Genomic DNA, 15,847 nt, shown 5'->3' on the forward strand with positions numbered 1-15,847 from the left:
TTAATTTTGCTTTGATGCCGCTTTAAGAATGGCTCCAAACAGGTAAGACATTTTGTGTCATTTAGTGTATTTGCTTGTGTTTATTTGTGTTTCTTTCACTGGACTTTCTCTGTACTCATGGTCTCGTTATTTTGAAGGTTTGCTGAACGCAACATTGTCCACTGCTTGCGGTGCAAGAAGCCGCAGAAACATCTCGCTGGCCACCTGGCTAGTGGGTGTATGAAAGACAGCACAGCAGAAGAAAGGCAAGCTGAGATCCAGAAGGCCAAGGTATCTTCCAGATGGTGGGCCTGGAGGAACAGGACCTGGGATTACCGCCAGCTTTGTTCTATCCTGCCCCACAGTCCGTGTGCTTCTTTACTGGGGGAAGAATTTCAGAGGCGTGGGTTCTTTATCACCAACATGCCGCGAGAGTCAGACATGGCCATTGACTCAGGTGATGCCACCTCCTCACAACAGGGTTCGACTTCTGATCAGAGGTAACTACAATAAGTAATAAAGTGTTCTGTATGACAAATTCTGTATTATTACTGATTCCTTCTGTATTATTACAAATGTTATCATTCACTACTACAACGCTGAGTCCGGCCTTTTTAATTACACGTCTCTGTTTTTTTTCTGTGTTCAAAATAGATATGATGACAGTGACACAGTACCAGGCCATTTTGGCGGTAGCCAGGAACGACTTCCTGAAAATCTTTCGGAAGCTCGTCTCAAGCGCACAGGTCCTCTCAACAGAGGAGACCAGCTATCGCCGCTACTGCACGGCACTTTTGGTGTTACGTCACTTTCAGTGCCCGGCAGCTGTGCAAGGCCTGACCGTAAGTGCAGCTATTTTAACGGTCTAAACGACTTTTCTCTTTTAATATGCTGTGGTGGTTATTTACAAATGTGTTCATTAACAAATTCTGCCTTTCCATTGTTTTTCAGGTGTCAGAGTGGGTCAACAGGAAGGAAGTTGACGACAGGGTGGTGATTGGCTTCGGCCGAAATGAAACGATGCAGCGAGCTGCCTGTTTTGCCTTGACAAAGGAGGAGGAAGCTGTAAGTTCTTCTGCTAGCCCATGATTTTAGTGGGGATTTTGAAAGTGTATATAATTGTGTCTATACTGTACCTTACAGAAATTGTTCAGCCTGTGGTTCAGCTCATCTGCATTTTATTCCTGAGACAACCGTAAAATTAAGTGCCCGCGTATTTCTCGTTCACACAGTGGTTGCAGGCATATTACTCGCACATCCGGCCAAGAGTGATCAGGAGTGACCTGAACTGTGACAGGTTCTTCCTTTCGTCAGCTGACACTGCTTTGCTCACAGTTTCGAATGACCTCGGTGTGCTCCACAAAGCGTACGTACCTACACAATTCGACGTACTCGTGTGTGATTGTTCATTTTCTATACAGAAAATATCAGACCCGATCATACTACAATTAACATTTCATGTAAACTTTTCTTTCTGCAGTTATGAAAAAAGCTGGAGTATGGGAACACTCGAAAACTTTTTAAGAGCCACCAGTCGTCAGGCGAGAGGTGCTTTAGAGACAGCGGCGGCTAACCTGACGGACACGGAGAAGGAGGCAGTGTTGTGTCCTCTTACCTGGCCTACAACACTGCTGTGGCCAAACTGCGCAGAGTACCTACGCCACAGACTGTAGTGGCCACGGCTACACTGCTGGACTCCTTGGCAGGGTAGGGTTCTTCATCTTAAAGAGACACGAAACATCACAATTGCATGTATTTGTTGTTCACCTAATTTCTAATATGTTAACACATACCTTCTTTCCTCTTACAGCTCTGACACCGACCGGTTTTCCGGTCCATCGGGCACGAAGTCTTTGGACTTTGCAGACTTTTTAATGAAGTTTCCGGCATCGGCAGACAGCAAAGCACCCACCAAACTGGACAGGTTAAAGGCAGGGTTTCCGGGCGATCGTGTCTTCTACGACAAGTGGCGTGCCGCCCAAAAGGCCAAAAGAATGGAACGGCTGCTGAGTAAGTACCCTGTTCAATAAATACCACGCTGACTACCAAAATGAATTTTAAAAAATTTTGACAAAGGAGCAAATCTATGGTCTCCACCCACAAGCTCAAACTGAAGTTATTTTATTCTTCGTTCTGGAGGCCTTTACCCGAAAACCCCAAGAAAGCAGGGTGAAATACGGGATTCTGAAGGAAGGGTGGAAGAACAACTGTCCAAAGCCAGCGGACGTTTTGGCGGCCTGGAAACCAGCCACCAAACTTGTCATTGAGACTGTTGATGACCTCCGCCGGAACGTGTCTCAGCAGATGTGGAAAGGCCTGGCCATCAAAGATTTTGATGAAGAGAAAGGGCTAGGTAAAAAAAAAAAAAAATTGTTATTTTTGTAATGAGGGGAGAAGTTATTATTACTTAGATTATGGTTTTGCTATTTGTAATTTACCTTACAACCTAACAGAAACAATTAAAACAAAACACTGTTTTCTTCTTCTTTTCATCTGATGCATATTGTTTTGCTCTCTTTTGCAGGAGTTGTTGCAACCCAACCCTTTTCCAAGGGTGACATTGTGTGTGATTACCATGGGAAGGTAATCACTTATGCCCAGGGAAGAGTCATGATGCAGATTCTACAGGATGAAGCAGGGTACCTGTTTTTCTGCATCGACGCCCAGACCTTTCCTTGTGAATGCCACCCCTGTGCAGACACTGTGGGCAGAAGACTCAAGCATTCATCCGAGCAAGCCAACCTGTGTCCAGAACCTTTCATTTTGAAGGTGAATGGACAGGACGTGGATGTCATCCTCTTCAGGGCCCTGCGGGACATCAGTGTGGACACTGAACTGAAGTTTGACTACGGGGTGAAAAGGAAGTCCTTCCGAGGAGAGGGCCAGGATCTGCAATGGCTTGATGAGTGATGTTGCTCATCTGATGATGTGCTATGCTAGTCAAACGGGGTTCAGATCCCTATGTTGTAAATTATGTCAATATTTGAAAAGCCTAATTCTGTGTAGACTGTTATTAAGATTTTTTTTTTTTCCATCCACTTTTGCAAAATAAAAATGTGACTAGAGTATGTGTTTTGTCTTCACTTGTGCTCGTTTAGGGTGGCTATTAAGCAGACACAATCTTTTTGACACAATCTTTGGTAGTTTAACTCAAATTTAAACTTGAAATCCTTGGGGGAAGCCTGGATCTTCTGTGCCAAAAGCAGCAGCACAGGGCCATTAAGGAAGACAAAAGAATGATGGATGAGGGTGGGTGGGTAGGTGACAGAAGGACCTGTGTGAAACAAGACACAGACAGAATCTGTGTAGGTGAGGAGAGTAAACAACAAATTCTTCATCCTATTTCAACCAGAGCATTTATTCTCTGATATCTTACCTTGTGCACACAGAGCACAGACCAGCGAATTCGGCCAGCTACGTGATGATATGTTGTAAATATTTGAATAGCCTAATTCTGTGTAAGACTATTACAAAAAAAAAATTATTATTATTATTATTTTTTTTTAAATCCACTTTTGCCAAATAAGACTGTGGTGTAATCACTGAGGTTTCACTCGGTTGTTATGTGACTGCCAGGGTGATTTCACATCTTTAAGCTGAAGTTGAGTTTTTGATATACATGTATAAGTAATACCCTATCATCCATCCATCCATCCATCCATCTTCTACCGCTTACTCCTTCTTCAGGGTCGCGGGGGAACCTGGAGCCAATCCCAGGGGCATCGGGCACAAGGCGGGGTACACCCTGGACAGGGTGCCAGTGCATCGCAGGGCACAACTTTATGTCTAACAAGCTATAACAAGCTATAAATAACATGCTAACAAGATAACATGCTAAAAAGCTATAAATATCATATAAATATCTTTTTTTTTTTTTAAACTGGGTCTTTTTTTTTTAAAGTGTCTAAAATGTTTGGGTTTTTTTTAAAAACCCATGCTCTTTCACACAAAGTTGTTGCAGCACCCTGACATTTGTGTGTGTGTGTGTGTGTGTGAAATATTTGGCCACCATAGGTATTTCATTTGTGAAAATTGTGCCCACAGGTAAGCAAACCCCTCTCTCACACAGTGATTACTGTGATGGATAATTTCAGTAATTACTGTGATGTTTGATTTCTCTGTAATCAAATATCAATTTACATTTATTTTATGTTCTCAGTAACTGAATATGACGGGACAGTGGACGGGGGTACAGTTCTGACCATTCAAGCGCAAGCATGACCAACCTTTTTGAAACTGAGAGCTACTTCATGGGTACTGAGTCATACGAAGGGCTACCAGTTTGATAAACTCTTCTGAAATAACAAATTTGCTCAGTTAGCCTTTAGTTATATATATTATTATTAATGATAAATGTTACTCATCTATGTGAAGACACTGATCACGTTAATGATTTCTCACAATAATTATCAACAATGAATTAACAAGGTGGGAAACAGACAATATCGATATTCAACAATTTATTTCTATTAATCTCAGCAATTATTTAGTTTTTGAGATGATCACTTGAGATGCGACATTTCATAGGAAAAATGTCGCATTGTCACTAGCTAAGATGTGCTCACGGTTTATTAGAGGTAGACCTTTTCAGCCCTTTAAATAAATTCTGGTGTCCTTCTGTCTTTAAGTCAACCTGACCGCTGCGAACAGGAATAAGCCACCCAGTAAGGTGTCTGAGTTTGGACTTGCACTACGTATCCCTACCTAAGACACCGAGAGCAAGCCATCAGAATTCATCACCACCCGACATCCTGCAGGATCTCGCTCTGGACTGTGAGCCGAGTAACAGAATCAGGGTCATCAACCATGTATGTGCAGGTTGGTGGTAGATATTTTCAGTAAAAACTTCTGGTCTCCTTCTGTCTAGCTAATCAACAAAAATGTCACAACAAGTGACATCAACAACATTTTTAATGGGCAGCTGATGCATTTCATGGAAGGCACAGCTCGTCAAAGGGCTAGTAACAGACAGCTAATAAGTGATATGAGTGAAAGTCTACAAGGAATAACGATACATCAGTAACAAACTTTGAGCACATCTTCACAGTGTAAACTTAAATTCCTGTTATAAATTGTATTTATACACTCATGCACATACACATTTTGTTTACAGAGGAGTATTTACACACATTTATACATGCATTTACACATTTATAACCAAAAGAAGTCTAACCCCATTTGCTATAAAAGACTTTCTTGTATAGGAAATAAACCAATATACACCAAACCACACCAATAATAAATAAACTGGGAGCACATCGTTACAGGGTAAACTTACATTCTTGTTCCAAAAATGATTTATACACTCATACAAATGCAATTTTTTTTTAAAGAGGAGTATTTTCACATTTACACCGGTATTCTAGTGACACATATTAGTGATATATCTAGTGACACATATCTAGTGAGCATATTAATATAAACTAGCCAGAAGCCAAGGCAAGTTTATTTACATTGAAAAACTCATTCATTAAAAAAAAAAAAGAAGATAACAAGTAATACGGGCCGTATTTATGCACATTCTACATATTTTTTTTTTCACTAGTATTTACACGAATTTTCACATGTATTTACACATTCATACCCAAAGGAGGTTTAAACCCTTTCCTATAAAAGACCTTCTTTCAACAACATAATCAAACAAAAGTTCTTCATTTTCTTTAATGTTCTTTGTGGCTAGGAAAATAATAATTTCTTCCCCGTTTTGAAGAGTGTATGCTCTGGGCCTCATGTAACCCTTAATACGAGGTAGTAAGAATGTACATAGGTGTAGTAGTCTAAAGTAGTCTTAGAGGTTATCAGTAAAATGAATATGGACCAGAATCAGAAGATGCTAAATTGTTAAGAGCCTGAGAATTGAAGGTCAATAAAAAGAATACCACACCAGAATGACAATTTGCATAAAATGTATTAAACACACATGGGCTGGTACATACATATACAAAAAAAGTTATGGAAAAAAATAACAAACTAAAATAATAAAGTGCGCACGTAAATAAATCCCTTGAGCTTAGTTCGTCCTCAGTTTCACTTGCCTTTGTTGACAAAAGTTCAGTCACCAACGTTGGGCCCTTTTTAGTTTGTGTTAGTGTTTGTCCTACCACCATGAAGATGAATATGATGATCCTGGCAATTCGTCTAAAGTCAGAGTCACAAACACGGTTGGCTCGCCACCCAGCCCCCCGGACTGGGAATCTATGAATCTCTGGGAGAACGCCTGGAACGTGGGGATCTGTATCATTCCGTGGAAAGGATCTCCGCACGATGTTTCCAACTCTTTACCAAAACCGGACCTATAAATAAGGCCAGATCATTTCTCTCAATTACCATTCAGTGAATAAATGGACTGCTACAGGCTATTATAAAATAAAATGAGATAATACTTCAGTTCACCTATAATGCAATGTCAAAATCTCTCTCTCGTTGTACAACAGCTCTTATGTTTCTTCTCAGGTATCAAAACTATATGAATTTCTCTCCAGTATCCAAAGTACAGTTACATCACAAACTACATCCTTCATAAAATACATATTTCTAACTCAAGTTGTATGAAACCTTAGTAACGTTAGCAGTATGAAGAATAAAACTGCATGGATTGCATGTGAACATCGATCAACTTGTATTACTTTAGATTAGAGGCATTAAGGTGTTAGCGTGCTTATTTATCCCCCTCTGCACTGGTAACAGTGGAAAGATTGCACTAAAAATTGTACCTCTTTAACCTCCAATAAACACAATTAAATCCACAACTTTTAACATCATTATTTAACAAACTAACCATTTAGCAACAGTAGGGAAAAGTAACATTTCTTTTTATAACCCACAAACAAAATCATTAGTTGTTTTCAAAGGCATTAATTAGCAGTAGTCCGCTAGCCTATTGTGGCTAATTACCATATTAGCATTTGAATACAGCAGGCTCACCTTTCCACCATTGGCACCTTTGCATTGCTTACCCATTAGCGCCCATTAGCATAAAATGCTAGCGAACTCAGAGGCCTAGCGCCAGGTAAACAACTCACCATTTTAGCAGAATTCACTGCCTTTAGCTCCGTGACAACAGTGGATTCAGGCACAGCTCTCTTTTACTCTCTATATTACAACAAGATATGTCAGCATAAGCAATAATGAGTACAGAACTTGTTTAATTCACTCCATGTCCTTTTTTCGTCTTACCAAGTGGGTAACACAGCCTCCTATGCTCAGGTGCAAGCGCCAAAAGAACGTGCAGAGACACTAACCTAGAGGTGTAACTGAAACAGAGCCTAGCTGGCAGCTGATTGGTCAGTTCACTGCCTCATAGAGTTCACCCATTTGCTCATGTACAAATCCATCAAAGATAACAAGAAAATCAAAGTTAACCCTTTTGTGACTTGGTTAGACAGCTAAATAGTGTTTCTCGTTATTAAGCCTGGGCTACACTCAGGTTGCAACGTTTCCTTGAGTGGTTGATTAACCGCCCAAAAGTCTGTCGGTCTGCATGGCACTCACAGCAAGGCGAATGTGCATCAATGCACATATCCTGTCCATTCATGTTTTTGAAAAAAAAAACAAAAAAAAAAAAACATGTGAACACCGTCCTCCGCACTCACAGTGCTGTGAGTGCTGTGTCCCTCTGAGGCTGTGACGACCTGCCCGTGGTAGTCACACACCACCTCACCAGCCAGAAATCTTCGGGTGGCAATGACGCCCTTGCCCTTCCCTCCATCTTCCGTCACAACAAGTCCTTTCCACCTCTGGGTCCTTGTGAGTCTCCGGATCTGTTTAGCATCCAATGCTGTGTCCACGGATCCATGGGGCTTCCATTCTTTGACGAACTGGGCTGCACTGAGTATGTTGATCCTCCATCCCTGATCAGAGATCCACTTGCTGACCTTCTCCTCACTAGGTAGACGAGGGCCAAAGCGCGCTGTCAGGAAAACATGGAAAGATTTTGTTAGTTAAGACTATACTTCACAACTGTGAACATAGCACTATATTACTTGGTAAATATAAAGATATTTACTTGGTAAATATCTTTTTAGATATAGTTTTAAAAAATACTTACAGTGAATATGTTGCTTGCGCAGTTTCATCTGGGCCTTCACTCATCGCTCGTACAGCTTCCGCTGAAAGCTAGGTGAGATGTCGGCGCGCAGAGCCTTATCTGGTTCTCCACCCTCCAGAGTCACCAGGTGCTGTTCTACAAGCCGGTTGTACGCTGCCTCAAAATCCATTTGCACGTCTGCCGTCTCTGCCTTCTGCTGGGCAGCACTGCGAGCAATGCTACGGGCATCGCGGCTGGATTCCCCTTCTGAGGGATCAGTGCTGAATAAAAAGAAATAATATTTTAGAAGGAGATGAGCATGAGACTAGTGCGTATAATATAATTTGCTTACAAATTGTGGATTGTTTTAATTGTGTTTACAATTATAAAACATGTGTACCTCGACTGACCAGCCAGCAAATCCAGGAGCTGACTAGCCCTCACGACGTTGTCTGCCTGCTTCATGCGGTAATGTTTCTCTGCTTTAGCAGTCGAATGTGTCAGATAGTCAGCTACCAGAGACTTCTCTGTGTCAGTCAGACTCTTGGTGGCTGTCTCGAAGACCCGGCGTGCTCTCTGGCTGGTCACCCATGGTCTGACGCCATACCTAAAGTGCAAGTCAAAACCGTATATTAATTTGATGTTTATTTATTTATATACATATAAAACACATCTTCCCTCAGACCTCAGATGCCATACACAGTGTATGCGAAATGAATCATGATGGTCAGCTTACCTTATGTGCAGCCGTTGGAGGTCATTGGAGGGATTGTGTATTCTTCCACTCGTGGATGAGATGAAGAATCTCTCTTCAGTCCCATCCATATCTTCCCTCTTCCGCTTCCTGATGCAGGACTGGAGTTGTGGCCACACACACGTGTAGTACAGCTCAAACCACTGTTTGCAGTGGAAAAATAAAAAAGTAATTACATTCATTCATTAATAACATTAAGATAAATTAATGCATCCTGTTTCTGACAGGAAAATTATTTCCAACTTACAGTATCCTCCTCCTGGGAATGGGCAAGTGTGGCCACTTGTTGAGCACTCGTCTTGTGCTCCTTGACACCCACTACTGTGTACCCCGATGCAGTGGTCTTCTTGTTCAGCCACTCTGGAACCTACACAAAACAAGAATATCACGGCGATTAATGTCGGTAATGGCAAAAACATCAGACGATTCATTGTGAAATTTAGAAAAAATTTAGGAAAACAATAGTAATTCACAGTCACGTGCGTCACCACGCCCGGGCGATGGAGGTGCTTCAGTATGACCAGTGCCTGGAGATAGTACATATAATCCAAGCACTCGTCGGTGGTCAACTGTTTCTCGGAGAGCATCTTCCGGGTGATGGCCAGGAAGTCTCCTTTGGCGGCCCTGAGCACAGCTGTGCAGTCATGCGTTGTCAGTTCTCCATCTGCTGTCAACCTCTCGTGCCTGTGAAAAAGATCAAACATATTAACACATCATAATATTATTTGTCACAGTGCTCACATACATTTGCTGTAATTCAGAAAAATGGGTGCAAAAATGAACCTGCCTTTTTTGGGTAATCTCCTTGCTGACCTTCTTACTGCAGCTCTTCTGCAGCAGTCCGAGGTAGCCTATGAACTCCCTAGTCGGTATGCAGGTCCTTGTCATCATGCCTCAGGTTGGTGTTGATGGTCTGGTATGTGAGGAATCTGTATAGAAAGTACAAGTAAAAATTATGTACATGTATTCAAGCACAATTAAGTTTTGTGTGCACAAGTTTTAATACGAAAAAACCCCCCACCAAATTCTACCAACCTTTTCAAATTTTTCATGTAGTTAAGTTGAGTTTGTTTCGATAGTCAGTCAACGAAAAAAAATACCCTCAGCAAAGCATGGTCGATGGAGTGCTTCTTGTAAAGCCCCTTCTCTGTCATCAGCTTTCTTGCTGGATTCTTCCACTGCACACCACCGAAACTGCAGTGAGGAAAAGATGTTTTGTTATAGAACTGAATATGTCTGACTCAATTAAGAAAAGTATGAGATTTAACTAGGCAGGAGAAATCAGCCAGGGGGATATCCTGGGAATATCCTTTTTTCTGATTTTTCCTGCCTAGCTAAAGCTCATTGCCATGCCTGCCCCGGTGGACGTTGAAGGTACTGCAGTGAATTACTGATATTTTCACTCTGACATTTCAAGAACCCATGTTACACCCCTCTTCAACTCCATCCACTGGCTTCCTGTAGCTACCCGCATCAAGTTCAAGGCCTTGATGCTCACCTACAAGACCTTGTCAGGAACAGCAGCCTCCTACCTCAACTCTCTCCTGAAGGCCTACGTTCCCTCTCGCAATCTGCGATCGATTAGCGACAGACGTTTAGCAGTTCCAACTCAGCGTGGAGCAAGGTCCCTTTCCAGAACCTTCACACTAACTGTTCCTCAGTGGTGGAATGCACTGCCAATCTCAATCCGGACCGCAGAATCTCTCACCATCTTCAAAAAACAGCTAAAGACCCACCTCTTCTATGAACACCTAACCAACTCATAAATAAATAAATAAATAAATAGATAGATAAATAAATAAAAAATAATGCACTTACACCTCTACTCTGCACTTTGCTTCTTCTGGAATTTAATTAATAGATCTTGTATGGTAGCACTTCTTGTATTGTTCTCTGCTTGATATATCGCTTTGCTTGTATCTTTCTCATTTGTAAGTCGCTTTGGATAAAAGCGTTTGCTAAGGGAATAAATGTAAATGTAGTCATTTCATTTTTCCTTAAAGGTCAGGGTCCACCGTATCACGGGGAAGTCTTTTGTTCACCTCGATGGGCCGTTAACGAATGAACTATCGAGCTGTTCAGCTGATGGAGCTTAAATTCTAGGTGAGAATTTGTTACAATAAGCTATTCTGACTTCATCTGTCACGAAATAAGTATCTTTACAGGGTACACTTGAATTCTTGTTATAAACTTTATTTCAACACTTATACAAATACTTCTGACTAGTTTATATTATTATGTTATATATATATAATTATGAAATAAATATGAAATACATATGAAATAAATACTTGTGAAAATAAAGTATGCAATGAAGGGAGTTTTTTCTACACACACACACACAGATATATATATATATATATATATATATATATATATATATATATATATATATATATATATATATATATATATATATACAAAGCCCGTTTGATATAATAAACAGTATTTAATTTGTGAACCTTTACTTTTACCGTTTATTTTTGTCTTAATTTGCGGAATTATTCCACTGAATCATCATTGTCTGACTAGGAAGTAATGTTTGATTCCCGTTCCTGCACGTTCCGTTATTAGCGACGCACACCGGGATAATTGGTATAGGTGTTCATATCTTGTTAGTATATTCCGGTCAGGACAATTGGTAAGTTCCCATGTTTATATTGTTCAGTTTTACCGTTTGTTTTGGTCGTTATTTGCCGAATTATTCTACTGAATCATCATTGACTGACTAGAAAGTAATGTTTGATTCCCGTTTCCTGCACGTTCGTATAGATCGGGGTCACCAACCTTTTTGAAACTGAGAGCTACTTCAGGGGTACTGAGTCATACGAAGCGATACCAGTTTGATAAACTCTTCTGAAATAACAAATTTGCTCAGTTTGCCTTTAGTTATATATATTATTATTAATGATAAATGATACTCATCTATGTGAAGACACTGATCACGTTAATGAGTTCTCACAATAATTATGAACAACGAATTAACAAGGTGGGAAACAGACAATATCGATATTCAACAATTTATATCTATTAATCTCAGAAATTGTTTAGGCAAACAGACCGAGAGCAAGCGATCAGAATTTATCACCACCCCACGACATCCTGCAGGATCTCGCTCCGGACTGAGCGAGCAACAGAATCACGGTCATCAACCACGTATGTGCAGGTTGGTGGTAGATATTTTCAGTGCTTTAAAAACTTCTGGTCTCCTTCTGTCTAGCTAGTCAACAAAAATGTCACAACAAGTGACATCAACAACATTTTTAATGGGCACCTGATGCATTTCATGGAGGCTCGTTAAATTCTTGTTACAAATTGTATTTAAACACTCATGCACATACACATTTTTTTTTTTTTTTTTGACAGAGGAGTATTTACACACATTTACACATGTAATTACACATTTATAACCAAAGGAAGTCTAATCCCATTTGCTATAAAAGATTTTCTTGTATAGGAAATAAACCAATATACACCAAACCACACCAATAATAAATAAACTGGGAGCACATCGTTACAGGGTAAACTTACATTCTTGTTCCAAAACTGATTTATACACTCATACAAATGCAAATTTTATTTACAGAGGAGTATTTACACATTTACACCGTATTCTAGTGACACATATTAGTGATATATCTAGTGACATATCTAGTGAGCATATTAATATAAACTAGTCAGAAGGCAAGGCAAGTTTATTTACATTGAAAAACTCAATCATTAAAAAAAAGGGAAGATAACAAGTAATACGGGCCGTATTTATGCACATTCTACATGTTTGTTTGTTTTTTTTTTTACACTAGTATTTACACAAATTTAAATGTAAATGTAAATGTAATCATTTCATTTTTCCCTACAGGTCAGGGTCCACTGTATGACGGGGCAGTCTTTTGTTCACCTCGATGGGCCGTTAACGAATGAGCTATCGAGCTATTCAGCTGATGGAGCTTAAATTCTAGGTGAGAATTTGTTACAGTAAGCTATTCTGACTTCATCTGTCACGAAATAAGTATCTTTACAGGGTACACTTGAATTCTTGTTATAAACTTTATTTCAACACTTATACAAATACTTCTGACTAGTTTATATTATTATGTTATATATATATATATATATATATAAATGGCAACACTTTATTCCATATTTTATGGAGTTACAGACACTTCCCATTTGAATTCACGTGTCTGTTGTTGGGTTTTGCAGTATATACATAACCATGTAAAAATAAAATATTTTAGAAAAAAAAAATTTAATTCAATTTAATACTTTTATCTTGGGTACACAGACCAGCCCTAAAAAGTCCATTGTTCAGCTGTATCATGTGTCAAAACTAATGCAGTTTAATCAGTGGCTAAAGGACGTGGTGTCTTTTTTTTTTTTAATGAAAAAAAATTCTCGTGAACATGGAGTGCCTCGAAAAATGGACTTGTTAATTTGCATGGCCATATATTTTTATATATATATATATATCTGTATATCTGTATGTCAGTAAATGCTTCTTTCTGGGTTGTCGTTCAGAGAAATGGATATGTAATCATTTCATTTTTCCCTACAGGTTAAATTCCAAGTGAGTATTTGTTGCAATATGGACTGTTTGTTATTATTATATAATAATATAAACTAGTCAGAATAACAGACTTCATCTGTCACGAAATAAGTATCTTTTCAGGGTACACTTAAATTCTTGTTATAAATTTTATTTACACACTTATACCAATACTTCTGACTAGTTTATATTATTATTTTGTGCCACTAAAGTATTATTTATGAAATACTATTAAATTTGCTTTCACATCCCTAACAGCAAGATGCTCCCTAGCGTTCCATCGGAATATCCATCCATCTCCCAGTGGCTAAGGACGTGATGTTTTTTTTTTTAAAGAAAAAAATTCTAGTGAACTCCAAAATGGTCTTGTTAATTTGCCTGACCATATATCTTGTTATATATACCTGTATGCCAGTTTTTTGTTTGTTTTTTTTTAACTCTATTTATTTGCATAATGCTTAATCAAAACATACATTTTAGATAGTCCGAGCTGCATTTTCAAGACAAAGTGATATGCCAAGCATTACACCACAGAAGGCGTATCCCTCCAGACCTCAACCCAGCTTTGTATTACCTGTCAACGAATTGGTGATTGGTCGCCTGATGCCTCAGAATAGGTGGGCGTGTCTAATGTTTGGGCATAAATACAGAGGGTACATTCAAGGTACTTTACTCTTTTTTGGATAAGGATATAAATTCTGTTCCTGCATTTGCTTAATTTTGCTTTGATACCGCTTTAAGAATGGCTCCAAACAGGTAAGACATTTTGTGTCATTTAGTGTATTTGCTTGTGTTTATTTGTGTTTCTTTCACTGGACTTTCTCTGTACTCATGGTCTCGTTATTTTGAAGGTTTGCTGAACGCAACATTGTCCACTGCTTGCGGTGCAAGAAGCCGCAGAAACCTCTCGCTGGCCACCTGGCTAGAGTGTGTATGAAAGACAGCACAGCAGAAGAAAGGCAAGCTGAGATCCAGAAGGCCAAGGTATCTTCCAGACGGTGGGTCTGGAGGAACAGGACCTGGGATTACCGCCAGCTTTGTTCTATCCTGCCCCACAGTCCGTGTGCTTCTTTACTGGCGGAAGAATTTCAGAGGCGTGGGTTCTTTATCACCAACATGCCGCAAGAGTCAGACACGGCCATTGACTCAGGTGATGCCACCTCCTCACAACAGGGTTCGACTTCTGATCAGAGGTAACGACAATAAGCAATAAAGTGTTCTGTATGACAAATTCTGTATTATTACTAATTCCTTCTGTATTATTACAAATGTTATCATTCACTACTACAGCGCTGAGTACGGCCTTTTTAATTAGACGTCTCTGTTTTTTTTCTGTGTTCAAAATAGATATGATGACAGTGACACAGTACCAGGCCATTTTGGCGGTAGCCAGGAACGACTTCCTGAAAATCTTTCGGAAGCTCGTCTCAAGCGCACAGGTCCTCTCAACAGAGGAGACCAGCTATCGCCGCTACTGCACGGCACTTTTGGTGTTACGTCACTTTCAGTGCCCGGCAGCTGTGCAAGGCCTGACCGTGAGTGCATCTATTTTAACGGTCTAAACGACTTTTCTCTTTTAATATGCTGTGGTGGTTATTTACAAATGTGTTCATTAACAAATTCTGCCTTTCCATTGTTTTTCAGGTGTCAGAGTGGGTCAACAGGAAGGAAGTTGACGACAGGGTGGTGATTGGCTTCGGCCGAAATGAAACGATGCAGCGAGCTGCCTGTTTTGCCTTGACAAAGGAGGAGGAAGCTGTAAGTTCTTCTGCTAGCCCATGATTTTAGTGGGGATTTTGAAAGTGTATATAACTGTGTCTATACTGTACCTTACAGAAATTGTTCAGCCTGTGGTTCAGCTCATCTGCATTTTATTCCTGAGACAACCGTAAAATTAAGTGCCCGTGTATTTCTCGTTCACACAGTGGTTGCAGGCATATTACTCGCACATCCGGCCAAGAGTGATCAGGAGTGACCTGAACTGTGACAGGTTCTTCCTTTCGTCAGCTGACACTGCTTTGCTCACAGTTTCGAATGACCTCGGTGTGCTCCACAAAGCGTACGTACCTACACAATTCGACGTACTCGTGTGTGATTGTTCATTTTCTATACAGAAAATATCAGACCCGATCATACTACAATTAACATTTCATGTAAACCTTTCTTTCTGCAGTTATGAAAAAAGCTGGAGTATGGGAACACTCGAAAACTTTTTAAGAGCCACCAGTCGTCAGGCGAGAGGTGCTTTAGAGACAGCGGCGGCTAACCTGACGGACACGGAGAAGGAGGCCGTGTCCTCTTACCTGGCCTACAACACTGCTGTGGCCAAACTGCGCAGAGTACCTACGCCACAGACTGTAGTGGCCACGGCTACACTGCTGGACTCCTTGGCAGGGTAGGGTTCTTCATCTTAAAGAGACACGTAACATCACAATTGCATGTATTTGTTGTTCACCTAATTTCTAATATGATAACACATACCTTCTTTCCTCTTACAGCTCTGACACCGACCGGTTTTCCGGTCCATCGGGCACAAAGTCTT

The 15,847-nt window shown here is 40.2% G+C and overlaps 2 protein-coding genes and 1 long non-coding RNA gene across 8 annotated transcripts in view; 2 read left to right on the forward strand and 1 right to left on the reverse strand.

Annotated features, from left to right (window-relative positions):
- The first annotated feature begins 380 nt into the window (after positions 1-380).
- On the forward strand, positions 381-2,056 carry LOC128629093 (uncharacterized). Its single transcript, XM_053675423.1, has 6 exons — positions 381-479; positions 634-821; positions 931-1,044; positions 1,212-1,345; positions 1,460-1,686; positions 1,790-2,056. Exons 1-5 carry the CDS (start codon positions 440-442, stop codon positions 1,650-1,652), a joined length of 669 nt encoding a protein of 222 aa, XP_053531398.1. The 5' UTR covers positions 381-439; the 3' UTR covers positions 1,653-1,686; positions 1,790-2,056.
- A 2,368-nt stretch (positions 2,057-4,424) lies between these two features.
- On the reverse strand, positions 4,425-7,227 carry LOC128629104 (uncharacterized). Of its 2 annotated transcripts, XR_008393410.1 has the most exons (3): positions 7,156-7,227; positions 7,002-7,071; positions 4,425-6,272 (listed from the first exon to the last, which is right to left on the reverse strand). It is a non-coding gene; the product is annotated as an uncharacterized LOC128629104 (long non-coding RNA). The 2 variants fall into 2 exon arrangements; XR_008393409.1 differs by lacking the exon at positions 7,156-7,227 and having other exon boundaries at positions 7,002-7,149.
- Positions 7,228-11,315: 4,088 nt separating this feature from the next.
- Positions 11,316-15,847, forward strand: part of LOC108261302 (uncharacterized) — a 6,865-nt gene continuing 2,333 nt past the window's right edge. The window contains exons 1-9 of one of the 5 annotated variants that reach the window (XM_053675484.1): positions 11,316-11,400; positions 11,800-11,925; positions 12,619-12,718; positions 13,315-14,498; positions 14,653-14,840; positions 14,950-15,063; positions 15,231-15,364; positions 15,479-15,700; positions 15,804-15,847. The exon at positions 15,804-15,847 is cut by the window's right edge and continues 156 nt beyond it. In XM_053675484.1, coding sequence (XP_053531459.1) covers positions 14,459-14,498; positions 14,653-14,840; positions 14,950-15,063; positions 15,231-15,364; positions 15,479-15,700; positions 15,804-15,847 — 742 coding nt within the window. In that variant the 5' untranslated portion in view covers positions 11,316-11,400; positions 11,800-11,925; positions 12,619-12,718; positions 13,315-14,458. Of the gene's footprint in view, positions 11,401-11,718; positions 11,926-12,618; positions 12,719-13,314; positions 14,499-14,652; positions 14,841-14,949; positions 15,064-15,230; positions 15,365-15,478; positions 15,701-15,803 lie in introns of those variants that run through there. The other 4 variants (XM_053675487.1, XM_053675486.1, XM_053675485.1 and 1 more) reach the window with 4 other exon arrangements.

Source organism: Ictalurus punctatus, chromosome 24, assembly GCF_001660625.3.
Source record: "Ictalurus punctatus breed USDA103 chromosome 24, Coco_2.0, whole genome shotgun sequence".
Taxonomy (NCBI): Eukaryota; Metazoa; Chordata; class Actinopteri; order Siluriformes; family Ictaluridae; genus Ictalurus; species Ictalurus punctatus.

Excerpts from the sequence above, each read along its gene's own strand:
- LOC128629093 (XM_053675423.1), top strand. The coding sequence starts at position 440 with ATGCCACCTCCTCACAACAGGGTTCGACTTCTGATCAGAG. Across the intron at positions 480-633 it reads GGTTCGACTTCTGATCAGAG|ATATGATGACAGTGACACAG; the intron begins GTAACTACAATA and ends TGTTCAAAATAG. Across the intron at positions 822-930 it reads CAGCTGTGCAAGGCCTGACC|GTGTCAGAGTGGGTCAACAG; the intron begins GTAAGTGCAGCT and ends ATTGTTTTTCAG.